The 17,894-nt window shown below is 35.7% G+C and overlaps 2 protein-coding genes and 1 pseudogene across 2 annotated transcripts; all 3 read left to right on the top strand.

Annotated features, from left to right (window-relative positions):
* The first annotated feature begins 6,715 nt into the window (after window positions 1-6,715).
* Window positions 6,716-8,318, top strand: LOC113737534 (probable bifunctional methylthioribulose-1-phosphate dehydratase/enolase-phosphatase E1; annotated as a pseudogene).
* A 1,782-nt stretch (window positions 8,319-10,100) lies between these two features.
* Window positions 10,101-10,844, top strand: LOC140038472 (cyclase-like protein 2). Its single transcript, XM_072083839.1, has 2 exons — window positions 10,101-10,302; window positions 10,501-10,844. Exons 1-2 carry the CDS (start codon window positions 10,101-10,103, stop codon window positions 10,842-10,844), a joined length of 546 nt encoding a protein of 181 aa, XP_071939940.1.
* Window positions 10,845-14,399: 3,555 nt separating this feature from the next.
* Window positions 14,400-17,347, top strand: LOC113737838 (ABC transporter G family member STR-like). The gene is made up of 4 exons (XM_027264995.2): window positions 14,400-14,885; window positions 14,977-15,156; window positions 15,229-15,497; window positions 15,599-17,347. The coding sequence occupies exons 1-4, from the start codon at window positions 14,526-14,528 to the stop codon at window positions 17,235-17,237; spliced, it is 2,448 nt and encodes an 815-aa protein (XP_027120796.2). The 5' UTR covers window positions 14,400-14,525; the 3' UTR covers window positions 17,238-17,347.
* The last annotated feature ends 547 nt before the right edge of the window (window positions 17,348-17,894 follow it).

Genomic DNA, 17,894 nt, shown 5'->3' with positions numbered 1-17,894 from the left:
GCTCGATGTTAATCGAACTCGAGTCGAGCTCGAGCCAGCTCGAGTGAAACTCGAGCTCGAGCTCGAGCTCAGAATATTAAGCTCGTTAGCTCGCGAGCCGGCTCGCGAGCTTGGGTATATATATATATATATATATATATTATTTTTATTTTTATTTAATAATAAAATTACGTATATTATATATATATTTTTTATTTTTTATTTTCATAGTAAAATTACGTATATGTCCTTAATATTTTATTATTTATTAAGAAAAAAATATTATTTTATTTATTTATTTTTTAAATAAAATATTTATTTTTTATTTTTTTTCGAGCTCGAGCTCGGCTCGACTTGATTCGAGTCGAGCTCGAGCTCGAAATTTGCCGGCTCGTCGAGCTCGAGCTCGAGCTCGAGCTTGGTAAAATTTAGTCGAGGCTCGGCTCGGCTCGATTAGCTCAAAGCTCGACTCGCCTCGGCTCGTTTGCAGCCCTAGTTGCAACTACCTCATGTAATTAATATAAGTCAATGATAATTTTTGGTTATTGATCGGTTCTGAAAATTAATGAAATCTCATAACGATGATCAAGTGATTGTAACAAAGGGAAAAAGATGATATTGACTATTAATGAGTGGATTTCTTTTTGGGGGGTTGTATGAAGGTAATTGATTTTGGAATTGTGTGGAGAATCCAGATGCAATGGCTGAAAATATATCTTCAAATTTATAAATACTTGAAAAAATTAGAAAATATTGAACTTCACCAGGAATAAAATCAAATCTAACTTTTCAGTAAAATAAATAAATAAATAAAAGTGCAACGAATAAATAAAAGATATGTGTACAAGATTTAAAAACAAAGTCTACTATTACTAATACACATGTATGAATTACTCCGGTTACAATAGATCTTTTATATCAATAAAACAAAAAATGTATCCTCCTGTTATGTTGGGCTATGAGTGAGCATGGATGAAGTTTCACACCTCATGTGCTACAATCAATTATTTTCTTCTTAAGTAAGAAATACGAGTTGTGTTTTAAAAAAAAATATAACATCTTCTGCTTCTTCTTTTTCATTTCTGTTGAAAAAAAAAGTCAAAGCATGTAAGCAATATAAGGTCTTTTGATTGCCAAATTGAATTAGTTTTAAAGTTTGACAGCTATTTCTTTCCAAAAACTGACATTCACACTTCTTATTTAGTTTTCTACACTCCAATTTATTCACTAAAATAGTTTTCAAAGAGTATTAGAGACTTATTGGGGAGCACAAATATCACTTCCCTTCTTTCCAAATCCTTCTTGAAACCAAATCATTTCTTAAACAGGTTTGAAGTCAACTTCGCTCGTTCAGATTATGTATAAAGAAGCTTTATAGAACTTGAGAGAGTTTTGTATTCTTTTTGGATAATTAAGGATGGAATCCACTATATACTCCTTTTATATGACGAGATTGAGCATATTCAATATGTTCTTATCCAAATATGAGCATTCACTTCATATCCAGAAAAACAATTACAATCATGTGGTTGGTGTTATTAAACATGGATCTGCAACAAAGAGACATATTTGGGCAAATTTCACTTTACCCCCATGTGGTTTAGCATTTTTCACATAACCCCCCTATGATTTCAAAAGCTATACATAATCCCCTTATAGTTTGGATTAAAGTGTCAAAGTGACGGGAATGATTATTCATAACGGCGTCACCTAAAATGTCAAAATTACCTTTATGTAAAATTAAAATTTATGTATTAACCAAGGGGGGTTATGTGTATATTTTGAAAATCATAAGGAGGTTATATGGTAAAGTATTAAACCATAAGGGAGTTATATGGTAAACTATAAAAATCATACGGGGTTAATGTATCATGTATTTATAAGGGTAATTTCAACATTTTTAGAAGTTCCATTACGAGTGACTATTTCCGTTACTTTGACACTTTAATCCAAACTATGAAGGGTTATGTATAATTTTTGAAACCATAAGAGGGTTATGTAAAAAAAAAGGTAAACCACAAGGGGGTAAAATGTAATTTACCTGACATATTTACTGACGTAAAACGAGAGAAAACATATTGTGCAATTTGTAGAGATACAAACTCGTTCGTTATCTCCACCTTCGACTTGAAAAGTTTCAGAATTCTGATTAATCCAAAATGCAGAAATCAAGAAGAAATGTGGAGATTTAATAAGGAAATGGCCAAAATAACCATAAACAGAAAGCATTGGAATAACTTTTCTGGTATTTATGACTATTTCGCCTAACAGTCCTCTTATTTTGAATGCTACACTTCCTTCCCCAGTTTTTATCGTTTAGGTAACAAAACCTCATAAATAGCACAACTTTCAAATGGAATTCCCAAACTACCTTTTTTGTTTGGGTGAAAAAGAAAAGAAAGAAAGGAAATAGAACCAATACGACCACCAACACCACGCTGCACCACTATGCCATGTTTACTACCACCACAATAATAAAATACAAGCAAACCAAAAAAAAAGTAATAAATAAATAAAGTATTAACATGGACTTTTTTAGGCTGAAAATTAGCCTTTATGTTAACCAGACAAAAAAATTACACAAGGATGTAAAGTGGCTTAAATTAAAGTACATCAAAGATCACTATAACAACGTACCACAAAAAAAAAAAAAAAGGAAAAACAAGGTGACCCGTTTCCATTTCCTTTTTCTTTAATTGTATTAGGTCATCTTATTTGGTTTGTGAATTGAGTTTTAGATAGGGGCGAGTGTGTTCATTTGGTAGCAGCGGGGAGGTAAACGCAATATTTGAAATAAGAGAGTAATTAAATAAAATTGTCATAAATCTCAGTGAAAGTTTCTAAAATCATTGCTAATTAATAAGCTATAGAAATCCCTCTTACCTTGACCAATCATTTTTTCGTATCTTTAATCAAAATTTCATCTAGCCAAAAAAAAGGAAAAATATAATAAATAACAAATTCAGAAATAGATCATCAAAACATATCAAAAGATAGCTAGTATTATGATCATCAGCATTATGATCATTCAGTGTTTCTTGGACATCTTGTAATATCAGTACAACCCCTGGTGTATGGACTAGCTGGTCCATGATAATCACAATTGTAATAGGAATGCCCTCTACGGTTACATGGAATGCTGTCCCTCCTCGTTGCAGCATAGCAAATAAACTGTTGAACTTGTGCTAAACCTTTTCGACTGTTATCAGACTCCATGATCACCATTTCTTCCCTGTCAATATTCTTGCATTTTCTATGATCTCCACCTATAAAACCCTCACACTTTTGACCAAATGTGCTTGTAAGATGATTAGCAAAATTCTTAAGAGTATATCGGTGTGCGCAAAGCGTGCAAATGATGAGTTAAATAGCATGACTAGTTGACGAAACAGAATCACTCCATGAATATTGATGGATATTTATGGCTGGAGAGGGCCATTTGTTTTGGATGAGTGGGAAAAGAGACGATACTGGGGAGAGTGAGTTGGAGGAAGTCAAGAAATTAGTCGACGAATACTGAGCTAGGAGAAATAAAAGGGGAAGGCTGGAAATCTAGTTTTGTTTGCTATAATACTATACATTATTTTGGGTTTTGACGAAATGGGGGAGCTATTCTTACGGGAATTTAAAACTATTCAAACTTGAGAATCCGATCCTTTCTCAAGCGGATATATAGAATTTAGAGCTGTTATTGGATTGGCCAATAATAGTAAAATACTTGGATATAATAGCATAACTGACATTTAAAAGAGAAAAAAACTAAAGAGAAATTCTTCGAAAGCACAAAAAATTCATCTTGGTTGAACTTGAGCATAAACCAATAACAACATTGTTACATAGAAAACAAAAAGCAAAAGAAAACACAATAAATTTATTAGAAAACTACAAAGTTGTTTCGAAATTGGTCAGACAACATCATTGATAAATCATTAATCCGACATATTATGATCATTGATCATATCCTTCAAGCTTCCTCATGGCCCTTAGATATGAAACGAGCAAACTTCTTCAGCCAGACTGCAATATACACTAGGGTTGCAGCACCAAAAAGAGTAACAAGAACGACGTACAAAGTTGTTCTATAAGACTCGTGAGCAGCAATTTCAATCAAGAACCATATTTCTACTGCTGCCATTATTGCAGCACCCAATAAAGTTATGAGTTGCCAAATTAAAGCCCTATAATGCCTTTGTCTTGGAGTTGGCTCCAGCGTTTCGCTTGAAGTTATCTGCAGACTCATCTTCTCCTTCTTCTGCAAAATCGATTCAACGGAATAATTAACGACTTAACGAGGGTTGTATAGAAATATGAAGGCTTTTTCGTGGCGAATTTTTATAAGAGAGGATTCATCCGATTTGGTAAATTTAATTTAGTGTCAGGTTTCCATGTTTTCCTCAAAAAGGGATACAAAAAGATTCTGTTAGATTTTTAAACTTTAATATTACTCCTAACTGGTGGGTAATTACTTGATTGATTCAGCATATTTCCCATTCCATTGCTTGCAGTGGCAATCATTCCTCATTTTGCTTAAAAAGTGAATCAATTATAAATATTTTCTGTGTAAATGAGAATTACTTTATTGAATTCATCATCTTCTAAACCTTCTATAAATCAGAATTTCAGAATCTTTGATATCAAATTTAATAAGCTGTAAATATTACGCGAATTTGCAGAATTCTTTCAAGAGGACATAAAATTTTGTTAGACAATGATTCCAGAAGCTAATTTGCCAATGTTCCTTTTTTTGGCATGGCACTTGGTCTATATTATGATGTAAGTTGTAAAAATTCCTGCTAGATGAAGCTATCAATTAATATGGAGAACATAAGCATGTTTATTAATTTTAACATTTGCTACATACTTGAAGAAAAATGCTAGATTTTTACGTGTGAATTGACGACAGAATGACCAGTTGTCGATTTGCATGCTTAGTTAATTGGTAGGAGTGAATTATGGGTTACTGTAATTTAGACGACTTTGGTCAATCTGGTGCATGCATACACAAAGAGATAGCCATTGCAAATTCCAACCGTCCCCCACCCAAAAAAAAAATGAAGAAGAAGAAGAAAGAAGGAAAAGTGTTATCTTGTCTTTTTAAATTCGCATAAAAAACCTCAAAGATTAGAACAACTGTTTATAAGGTCAAAATCTAATCTTGAAGGAACATTGAATATTGAATGTACAAGGAAATTGGAGCTTTATTGTATCTTGATTATGTATTTGGTCATTGCATGCAGACATTTCTTGGAACAATAATGGCCATCCTTGATGTGCACAAAAAAAATTCTTGCTTGGTTATCTAGAAGTCACAGCTGTCCCATCTTCTGGTTTCCCTCAACATATTTTTTCAGTCTTGCGCATTACGTGTTTAAATCTTGGGTAAATTACACTTTTTCCTCCGTGGTTTAGTATTTTTATACATAACCCTCTATAATTTTAAAAATTATATATAACCCCCTCATGATTTGGATTAAATTGTCAAAAAAACGGAATTTGCAATCCGTAAAGGATTCAACTAAAATATCAAAATACTCCTAAATAAAGTTGAAAATTAGTTATTAACCATAGGGAGGTTATGTCTATATTTTGAAAACTATAAGGGGATTATATGATAAAACATTAAATCATAAGGGGATTATATATTAAAGTATTAAATCATACGAGGTTAGTATATCATATACATTATGTTTATATATTTTGGTCATTTCAACCATTTTAATTTTTAAATAAATGTAATTTTGACATTTCAAAGGTTCCACTACTAATGTTCATTTTCGTTACTTTGACACTTTAATCCAAATTATAAGGAAGTTATGTATAGTTTTTGAAACTATTAGGGAGTTATGTACAAAAAATACTAAATCATAGGGGGTAAAGTGTAATTTGCCCTTAAATCTTCATATAATCTCAACGCATTTCACATTTTACTGTCTATTACCTCCACAAATTCTGCTATCTTCTTTCTTGACAGAGGTGTCCTTTTTTCTAAAATTTTTTTTGACAACTTATTGAAAGTTCAAATCTTTTGACTAGATCAGGCTAATGTTCTACAAAGAGTTAATTAGTGGATGATGTTATAGAGTTTTCTTTGAAAGGCTTGGAGCGAGTTAGTGACTCATTGTGGGATAAATTATGTAACTATCTTTGTTTTCTGTAATGAGTATATGGTTGTGAAGTTTGAATTAGCCAAATTATATATGGCTGTTCATAAAGCTTGGAAAGACTGAGGCCGTTTAGATCTGAATTAATGACTTCCATGTAGGAAAATCTATCTGGTTTTATTGGCCACGGGGTCAATGAGAATGTGACCAAAATTGCATATTTTAGGTTGTTTTAACATTCGTCTAATCATATAAACTTTTGGGATTGCTATTGCGCCGCCCCCTGCAAACTTGTTATAGATGGGAAAAAAAAGAAACAAAAGTTTTGTTTCTGCTTCTTGCAAATGTGAAAATGTGAAAAATTTTGTTTCAGGTTCTTGCAAATGCGAAAATGATTTCAAAGCCAAATAGGCATGAAATATGCAGTAAATCTAGTGCATAATTGTATTCAATATGCTCGTTGTGGATATAGTAGCATTCTGATTGAAACTTGAGAAGCTGAATCAACATCAATGTCCATTGCAGAGAAGCCAGCACAAGTAGTTTCCCACACGCGGAAGTGTTTGAAGTACCAGCAGAAGTGTTTGAAGCTACATATTGGCTAAGAGTTCAAAGCAACTCTTTGAAGCAAAAAAATGGCTTTAGTGTCAGGACTGTCTCTGCAATTTTATAAACTTGGATGGCTTTCAGGTACTGGAGGTAGTGTAACCCTGAAAGTCCATGAGCATAATGTCCCCAGACAGAATCAATTCATAGTCATGTTACCTTCAAGTTTTCTCTCCCTTCCTCTGTCTCTGTCTGCTGCTCTCTCCCTCCTGTTTTCTGCTAATACGATATAATGCATCGTAGGTGTACAGAAGGATAGGATGTCGCCAGAGGACAGGTATGGTCTTTCTTCTAGTGGATCTATTTTGTCTCCGCCTCCTACCAAGACATATCCTCATAACCCTCCAAAATGTACCGACTGTGCTCCTCTATTTCTCAAGGTACATCAGTTCTAGCTTGGTCATTTGTTGTTACCCCGATACATTTTAATTATCCTCGATATCTTCTTGATTCATCATTTTTCCAAGTATGTTACCCTGACTTCTTGTGTTCTATAGGTTTATGAAATGTGTAACGCAGGAGCTGTGATTCACAGTCATGGATTGGATGCTTGCCTTGTAACGATGATTAATTCTTCGTCGAACGAGTTCCGCGTAATTTTCTTTCTCCCAAAACATTTCTAATTGAAAGACAACTGCATCGACCTTGCCTTCTTATTATCTTAAAGTTGGTTCTGTTGATTGTACATCTGGAATTGTTGGGATACAGATCAGAAACATGGAGATGATAAAGGGTATTCAAGGGCATGGTTACCATGACGAACTTGTTGTGCCAATAATTGAGAATGCTCTCAGTGAGGGGAAGCTTGTGGAGTCACCAACTAAAGCGGTATCCTCTGCCAACAAATTTCTAGTTCAGCAAAATATTTTAGATAATCTAGAGGACGGTGGCAAATTTATGGTACAATAGAAGTTTTATTTGCATAGGTTGCAATTGAAGAATTTTAACACAGTTTAACATTCTGATCATGTAGATCAGAGCATATCCAAAGTCAACTGCAGTGCTCGTTCGCAGGCATGGTGTCTTCATATGGGGAGACAGCTGGATTAGTGCCAAAGCCCAGGTTAGCGTTGTATAACAAGCTATGCTTATTTCTTCATTTAGTGTTCTTCAATTAGACGGACATACTTGACAAAATAATTAACAGGCCATCTAGTCAAGGTACAGACTGGCTTTCACTGTTTTCACCAATCTTCCAGGCTTTGATTCTAAGTTGTATAGAACTACAATATTTCGCCTTCAAAAAAGACGTGCTATTTTGGGTCTGCATCTTCCAAGAGGGCTGCATGTCTGCTTTTTCCATTAGCATTGTGTAGTAGTAATTTCGCACTTCTGGCTTGTACTTAACTGCATTTGGGACTTTGTAATTTGTTGCACTTTTTTCTTTGAACAACATTTCATCCCATTCTCTGATAAATTCTTGTTCTGCATTTTCTATTAGTGCTACTGCAATAATAATTTTTACACTTCTGGCTTGCATTTAATGGCACTGAATACTCTCAATTTGTTGAAATTTGTCTCTTTAAACACCATTTCTTCCTATTCTCTAATTGTTAATCGCTTTGCCAGGCTATATGCTACCACTATCTCGCTGCGGCTATTAAGTTTCATCAGCTGGGCCTTCCCTATTGACCTTAGATGCACGTCTCATATTTCTTCCACCATTAATTCCTTTCTGATAATCGTATTTTGGACTTCGAAGTGATGTATGCTATGACATGGTGAAGGTAGTGTTCTGGTACAAAAATTTGTGGGCATACAGGTAATTGAGTGCGGGGCATTTGATTCTCCAACTCTATCGCAATTGTCATCATCCTTTTGTCCATGATCATCAGGTATCTAAATCTCTAATTGGGTTTATGAATCTGCTTTAGAGAGGTGGAACATTACCACCAGAAGGGTAAAAAAGAATTTGGAGTAATAGGTCAATATAAGACCATATACATGAGTTGTCTTTTTTTTGTCAATTACGACAGTTTGACTTTTGTAAATCCTAAACTTAAACCCACAGGAAACCACCAAAAGCCGGTAACTTTGGATGGTTCCTGAGGAGCTTAAGAACTACCCAAATCCCCCTCCCATATTCGATGTGGGACTACACACCTGACAGAGTGGCTACTAAGCCTTAAATAAGAACTCTCACACACCCCGACAACAGTGTCATGTCTTTTTTTGTCAATTACGACAGTTTGACTTTTGTAAATCCTAAACTTAAACCCACAGGAAACCACCAAAAGCCGGTAACTTTGGATGGTTCCTGAGGAGCTATATACATGAGTTGTCACTCTTCAAATATTGTGTACCATCCATCAACGTACTTTCCCAGTTAAGCAGATTGAAATAGACCTGTATAAGCAAGATAGTAAATCAAATTTACACATTAGCACTATACTAGTGGTTAAAATAGATTAACATCCACAACCACTAGCAATGAATTTTCTTTATCTTAATTGTTTCCGGCAGATAATTTTACAATTTCAAGAAATATGGTGAAATTGAATTTAATTGATATCTAATATACATAATTAGGGATGGCAATAGGGACGGGTGTCCGCAGGTGCCCGCCCCACGGGGGAGTAATGGAGCTGGGACAGGGACGGGGGGACAATACCCCCGCCCCGTCCCCCGTTTCAATTTATTAATATAAATAAATGTAATATATTATATAATCTAATAATAATAAATTTAGAATATTTGATAACTAAATATAACTTTTATCTCATTTCTATCCAAATTCCTAGTTGATATTTGGCACAAGCATGTTACGCATTCTATGAGTATTTCCAAATGTTATCTATACAATCCAATTGAGTTTCTTAATTTTTTTGGTGTTTTATGTCAACACATTTCTTGTTTCATTTTTTTTAACTCCGTATTTTATTTTATTTTTTGAATTCAACTTTGATATATTGAATAAAAACTTCTAGAAAAAAAAATAAAATTACCACCCACGAGCACTCGTGGGGGAAGTGGGGAGGGACGAGGCGGGGGCGGAGGAGTTTTTTTGCAATGGGCCAAGGGACAGGAGAGGGATCCCCCAAACCCGCCCCGTTGCCATCCCTATACAGAATCCTCGAAACCCACCCCATTGTCATCCCTATATAAAATGAAGAATGAAGCACTACAATAAATAAATCCGCTAGCATGGGATATTCAATTTGCTCCTAACAAATAGGCCTAGATGGCACCATTGGTGTGCTTGAAAGCAGCATTTCCTCTATAACCAAACAAACCAAAAATTAGGCCACTTTTTGAGTCCATTATTAATATAAAAATGGCCCAAAATGTTTCTTGCCTGTCATCCTCCAATCTCTTCTTGCTTGCCTCCAAGTTTCTCTCCGAATTGTAGTCTACATTGCCAAATACCGGGGAGAATAAACTCCCAACTCCTTCACCAAGGTTTCGTGCACATTCATGAAGAAATCAATCTCCTGCTTAGTTCTTTTGTCCCTGGCCTGCATTGCCTCCTTTGGCACCACCTCTAATGGACAATCTGATGGCTGCAAAATATATGATATCACTCATCCCATAAATAATAATATGCCTACTTTTGATAGAGGCTCAGTAGGTGCTAGAGATGTGATAATAGAAAATGAAGGGAAAGTTATCCTTACTGGTAGCATCACCGTGGGCACTCATCTTGGAACTCATGTTGATGCCCCTGCACACATTTTCCCGGACTTGTTACGATAGCCAAGATTCACAGTTGATGCCCTCGACCTCAAAACCCTCATGGGTTCGGTCCTGGTTGTCGAGACGCCTAAAGACAAGAACATAACTTGTGAAGTTATGTAGTCTCCACAAATTCCTCCAGGGACAAAAAGAGTGATTTTTAAGACATCAAACACTGATAATCGCCTCATGGATAAAGGCTTCTTTGTACCTAGTTATACTAGATTTACAGCAACAGGGGCACAATGGTTGGTACAGAATACTAATATCACATTTGTTGGGATTGATTACATGTCTGTTGCAGTATATGATGAAGTTGTCCCGGTTCATACAACCTTGTTGAGCAGCCACAAGATTATCCCTGTTGAAAATTTGAAGCTTGATGATATTGTTCCAGGGAACTACAATGTTCTTTGTTTTCCTTTAAAGGTAATTGCTGAGGCCGGACCAGTCAGGTGCATTCTCTTGGATACAGCATGTCAATGAAACTGTGATTTTGTCCCCTTACCTTTTACGGGTTTTTATTCTTTTACTTTTGATTGTTTCTTTTGTCTTCATTTTGTTTTCTATGTCTTACTTTTGTTTTTATTGTTATTCTGGTTGGGAAATGATGATTGATGGATGCGAAAAGTGTTGCACATGAGTTAATGTTTAATGTGATAGTCTATTTGGAGGATCAGGTAAGTTTACTTCCTCAAAATCAAAATTAAAATAGTTTTGAACTTTAAAATTAAGTTCTTACCCTATGATCAGGGTTATAAGCTAGTTATATAACATAATCTTGAAAAATGGATATTATCATAAATTACTTTTGTGTTTTTTGTATAGATTTTTTTTTATTTAGATTTTGAGCGCTTATCCATTTTAAAAAACCTTTTCTTTTCCCTTATTTATTTTTCCCCATTCTTATAATCACGTATTGTTGATTGGAATAATTTCGTTTTTTCTGAAAGCTGCTCTAAGAAATGATATATGAGACAGAGCCTGGTTTTTGACATAGCTAAATTTGAATAGGATAAAGGTATGATAACCTCGCAAGGAAGATTAAAATCTTTACATATAAAAGTCTCCTGCTTAGGATGGAGTTGCAAGCTAGTTTATATGTATGTCCATTTGTGCAGTAGAGAAGCAGCAAAAGAGATTTATATAACACATCATTCCCAATCTCCTCACTATATTTACTCGTATGTGTTTTTTTTTTTTTTTTTTGGTTCTTACCAATTCTACCCAAGAAAATTACTGCCAATGGTTTTGTGCTTGCCTGCATAAAATAAAACACCACCAAAAAATAGAGAAATTAGACTATAAAAATTTCATTAAAAGAGATGACAAAGTGCTGTTAAGCCCGCCCCTTTTTTATTTTTCAAAGTGAGTTGAAGAACCAAAATTTGCTTGACCAAACCAAAATTCTTAATGAGATAGTAGGAAATCGTCCAGTATAATTTGCTTCACAGCAAAGTGAGTTGAAAAATTCCACTAAGATGACGAAGTGGCATGCAGGCAACCCATGCTAAGGCTGAAGGAAGTGCACGACAGTGGAACTCTATTTTCCTCATAAATAGTTTAATTTAGTTGTGATTAAATCAAAAGAAAAAATGAGGAGTGACGCGATATTGGCACGGCTCAATCAAACCATTGAATCAAGTGAAATACTTAAAAGCAGAGTGTGATTGAACCGTGCCAACATCTCGGACAGCATTGTGTTTCAGCTGATGAAGCTGTTGATAGAGGGATTGAAGCTTTATGGGAAGATGCAACTCTTAAAATGTTTGCCAAAGTTGATGGTTTAGGCTTTTGCTTTAGTCCATATGGTGAGAAAAAAAGTGTGGAGGTGGAAGAATCCTTGGCCAATAAGACGTGAAGAATGTTACAAGAAAGTGTTGCCAATTTTTGGAGAGGTTCTCTAGGCAAAGCCGGCCATTCTAGGAAGACAAAAGAAGCAATGTATAGACGACAATTAGCAAAAGCATTTAGGTTTTTGTTATCTTGATTATGATTTGAACATAATATAATTCATAAATGCTATCTGTCATTACCTTACAAATCAAAAAACATTAATTTCATTCAGAAATCATTTGGCATAGAACTAATAAGATGACGTTGTTTCCGATGTTACTTTGAAATTATTATGTCTAACGAAATCCGTCATGATGAACTTGTTATATGCTCAATTCAGAGTTTGAAAATTGTACAATATTATTCTCATATTAATAGCCAAATAAAACATGGGATCTTTTGTAATTATCTGAAATCACGATGTATTGTTATGTAGTTACTAGTATTTACTTGTATATAGCAAGAATACGTCAATGAAATGTCTCAAATGACGACAAATTATCCCATTAGAAACCACGTCTTAGTCTTAATCTAATCATTACATATATGCCCAACAAAGTATACGGTCTCTCCCCATAGCTCTTTATATTTTTTTTTCTATTTAGTTATATGATAAATTTAGCTTCTCTAAGATCCCTTAATGAGAATTTCCTCTCTCCTTAGATTTTTTGTGAGATTTTTTTTTGTTAAATTTGTGTTTCTCATAACTATTTTATCAGATTTGGATTTTTCACATTTATCTAGTTTGATTTAAACTTCATCTTGGGTTGGAACTAGCATATATTAAATCAGTCCTTTTGAAAATACACACAGACCTTGGAATTGCAAATATTTATGTAAAGATTACCCTTGTCTAAAAACTAAAATAACTAAAGTGGCCAACATATACAAATTTAATATGCATTATACTTTAACTCCTTATGGTTAGTACTTTTTTACATAACCCAGTTATGGTGTTTAAAATTTATAGATAACCACCCTTGTGGTTAATAAATAATTTACCTCTTGATTTAGGATTATTTTTGACATTTTAGTCAGCTCCATTATGGAAAGAAAATTTCGTCGTGTTGACATCTTAATTCAAATCTTGAAATGATTATATATAACTTTTGAAATCATAGGAAACTTGTGTACAAAAATTTTAATCCCCGAGGGTAAAATGTAATTTAAACTAAAGGAAATTATCTTCGTTACCAAAAAAAGGGAACATACACGGTCAACTGTTGCTTGGAGGTTGGAAGTGGAAACTGTATTTCTGGTGAATAGATTGACCACAGTCTGTTCAAGATAATTTTAAATTATAAAAGCAAGGAATGCTGATGCCCTTGGCGCAATTATAATAGCTAAGGAATTGCTTGTTCAAGGATTAGATTATTTGCTGCCCTGATACTTTGGAACCAATCGATCGTATTAATTAATTTTTGATAACTTGCTAGAAACGTTGTAACCTGGTCCTAAATTTGCAGTTGAATTTGCAAGACAATTAGCGCTTCACAGACTCACAGTTCACATATTTGTCTACATTTTAAAAACGTTATTCCCCCACCCCTACCAAAAAAAAAATAGTTGTCCCAAAAACCCAGACAATATGGACATCAGACAACTCATGAGTATTTGGTCTTGATTCGATTCTGAAGCCTTCCATTCCTCTTCCTTTTTTTAAGGTTAAAATTTCCCTAAATACAAAAATAAAATAAAAAAGTAAAAATAAAAATTTGGTCCCTAGATGCCCTTTTGCTACTACTTTTCCTTCCCCAATTTGCAAAAGTTAAATTTGCGCATTGATTTCATTTATATTCATATTGCAATGGGAATATCTTTTACTCACAAAATTTTCACCAAAAATCTTTTTTCTCTTAAAGAGTACGTCTCTTGTTTTCTTTGGTTCTATCCATGGTACTTATGGCTTGTTTGTACAAAATGCTTAGAATTGTTAGACAGTTTTGTATCAGATTTTGATTACCAAATATATTAGAGCAACCAAATGTAGATGGAATTATGGAGAACTGCCTTTACACCACGAAACAAGAATTGTACGAGAAGCTTTCGGTATGATCAAAGCTTTCAACGACAAATCCAAAGTACAGGGAGCAGTTAACAAAGCATCATCTTCGATCCGCATTGCTGTCCCATCTGTGTAATGGCTTTCCTCAAATCCTTCATTACTACCCAAAACAGGTCTTTGGTTTCAACTGTCCCATTTTGTCCCACCCCCATTTCTTGCCTGCCCACCATATATACTCTCAGCACTGTTGTTCCACCTTAGCTCTCTCTAAACTTGGTAGAACTTTGATAAGCTAGCCAAGAGAGGAGAGCAACAGATTGGACAGAATGGCGAAGTTCAAAAGAACGGACCCGAACAGAAGCCTAGAAACCTTGCTGGACATGGATAAAAGCGCCCAGCTGATCAACAAGAATGTGGTCAAGCAACCAACAAGGAAGTTGATACCCGGACAAGGCCTTGAATTCAACAACCTCTCGTACAGTGTCATGAAGAAGCAGAAGAAAGATGGTGTTTGGATAACTAAAGAAGCCTATCTTCTTAATGATATCTCTGGTCAGGCCATGAGGGGTGAAATCATGGCCATTATGGGGCCTAGTGGTGCTGGAAAGTCCACTATTCTTGATGCTTTGGCTGGTCGAATTGCTCAAGGGAGTCTTGAAGGATCCGTTAGGATTGATGGAAAGCCAGTAAGTCTGCAATCTTCACTTACCCTAGTATGTCCCATTTGTTTCATGTGTACAAACCAGCAATTAGATCTTAATTATACTTGATCTGCAGGTAACAACTAGCTATATGAAGATGGTTTCTTCTTATGTGATGCAAGATGACCAGCTCTTTCCAATGCTGACAGTCTTTGAGACATTCATGTTTGCAGCTGAAGTCAGGCTTCCACCTTCCATGTCTCGGTCTGAAAAGAAGAAAAGAGTCTATGACCTCCTTGATCAGTTAGGCTTGACGGTATAAACCACCACCCTTCTTCTTCCCACCTTCAATATTCTGAAATTCTTACCACTGTTTTGGGCAATGCAGAGTACTGCACATACTTACATTGGTGACGAAGGAAGGAGAGGAGTATCAGGTGGAGAACGACGAAGGGTGTCCATCGGCATTGACATAATTCATAAACCATCACTTCTGTTTCTGGATGAACCTACTTCTGGTTTGGATTCAACTAGTGCCTTCAGTGTTGTAGAAAAGGTCAAAGACATTGCACGAGGTGGAAGTATTGTTCTCATGACCATCCACCAGCCTTCCTTTAGAATCCAAATGCTTCTGGACTGCATCACAGTCCTGGGAAGGTAATAAACAAGTACTGATCAATGGTCAAAAGTAAAACACATAATAAATGGAAATTCGAATATGCTAAAAACAGAAACTGACCATGGAGTTTGTACAACAGGGGAAGACTGATATATTTAGGAAGCCCGACCACTTTAGGTGCCCATCTTGCTGGATTTGGAAGACAAGTTCCAGACAGCGAGAACAGCTTGGAGTACCTCCTAGATGTGATCAAAGAGTATGATCAGTCAAACGTTGGTCTTGATCCTCTGGTACTCTATCAAAGGGATGGCATCAAGCCTGATGTGGTGGCTAGAACCCCAATTCCAAAGACACCAAAAGCTCTGAAAACACCTACTACTCCCTATGGGAAGAAGACTCCTGGCCCCAAGCACATCAGCCTTCGTAGCAACCAGTTTTCCTCCGGAAATTTGACATCTCGAGGAGATCCTGCAAGCTTTCAATCTTATGACGATGATGATTACGAAGATGATTTTGGTAGCTCCCTTGAACGAAAGATTAACCACACGCCAATGAATATGCACAGTGGTATATATAACCCACGTTTGGCTTCTCAGTTCTACAAAGATTTCTCAGTTTGGCTCTACCATGGCGTCACGGGGACCCCCGGTCGTGCACCATCATGGACGCCTGCACGAACCCCTGGATGGACTCCACCAAAGACACCTCTTTCTGGTACAAGAAGCCAAGTTTCAAGCCGATTTCCAACACCTCAGCAAACGCCTATGCAAACCAAGCCTCCTGTTGTCATGAGTCCATCACAAGACTCTTATATTCCATCTTTCCAAGAATTTGCAGAGGAAATGCTTGACGAGCCCGAGCATAGGAACAAATTCGCGAATCCATGGCTGCGTGAGGTTGCAGTCCTTTCATGGCGTACTGCACTCAATGTTGTTCGCACTCCAGAGCTCTTCCTTTCCAGGGAGATAGTTTTGACAGTTATGGCTTTTGTTCTATCTACCCTCTTTAAGAAGCTTCATGATCTCCGTTTCACAACCATTAACCGGCTTCTTAATTTCTACATCTTTGCAGTGTCATTAGTCTTCTTTTCTTCCAATGATGCTGTTCCCACTTTCATCCAAGAGCGATTCATCTTCATCCGAGAGACTTCCCACAATGCTTATCGTGCTTCTACCTATGTCATCTCCTCCCTCATTGTTTATCTTCCCTTCTTTGCTGTTCAAGGCTTCACCTTTGCAGTCATTACTAAGTATATGCTTCATCTCAGAAGCAATATCATAAACTTCTGGTTGATTCTTTATGCTTCACTGATAACTACCAATGCTTATGTGATGCTAGTCAGTGCAGTAGTTCCGAGCTATATCACTGGATACGCAATTGTGATAGCTACAACAGCTTTATTCTTCTTAACTTGCGGTTTCTTCCTGAAGGCATCCCAAATACCAAAGTACTGGATATGGCTGCATTACATATCTGCAATCAAGTACCCTTTTGAAGCATTGCTGATAAATGAATTCAAAGGAAATGAACATTGTTATACTGGGGAACCTACTGAGCTGTCACCGGGACCTTTAGGGGAAGTGAAGATCAGCAAGCTGCATAATACATCGTTGGCATCCCAAAACTGCACATTAATTGGCGAAGATATCTTGTTCACCATGGGTATTGACCTGGAGAACATTTGGTACAACATTGCAATTTTACTGGCATGGGGAGTACTCTACCGCTTCTTCTTCTACTTGGTTCTCAGATTTTACTCCAAGAATGAGAGAAAATGAAAGTTCTCGATTGTTGTATTTACCTTTATAGTCATATTAAATGTCTAAATTCATCCTTACGTAGACTAATAGTGGTTCAATAAAAGATACCGTTATTTAGTTCCAAAACATTCTCAAGTGTGTGTTCCCCTGTTTCCGAGATGAATCTTCTTAAGATGTCCTAGTTGAAAGGAAACAAATAAGAAACATACAATACAAGGGAAGTGATATGAATCTCGACCCACCAAGAAGAATCAAGAACAAGAATCACAAGTTCGGATCTAGATTTAGGTTCAATGTTTGGGATAGAAGTTCTTTACCAATCTTAGACCGCTCAAGAAAGATTAAGAAGGGTAGAACGATGCCATAATCAAATGTGTTACTCAATTCATAAGTCGATATTCACCTTAGGATAGCTCTAAGATGTTCAAAAATAGTTTTCACAAGCCAAAAGAATTGTTTCACTCAAGAAACTAATGTTGGGAGAATTCTCTCTCTAATAATCGTTGTTCACAATGTATAAGTAAGGCTACTTATAGCCAAAAGACCTAAACTAACCCAAATCCGAATCGGACATAGAATACAACACTTATACCCTTAAACTACTATTCTAATGGCACAATTAGCTAATTAGCTTGCCATTTATTGCTAATAACTAATAATTAAGTAGTTAAGCCA

Source organism: Coffea arabica, chromosome 3e, assembly GCF_036785885.1.
Source record: "Coffea arabica cultivar ET-39 chromosome 3e, Coffea Arabica ET-39 HiFi, whole genome shotgun sequence".
Lineage (NCBI taxonomy): Eukaryota > Viridiplantae > Streptophyta > Magnoliopsida > Gentianales > Rubiaceae > Coffea > Coffea arabica.
This window is presented reverse-complemented; position numbering and strand designations above follow the sequence as displayed.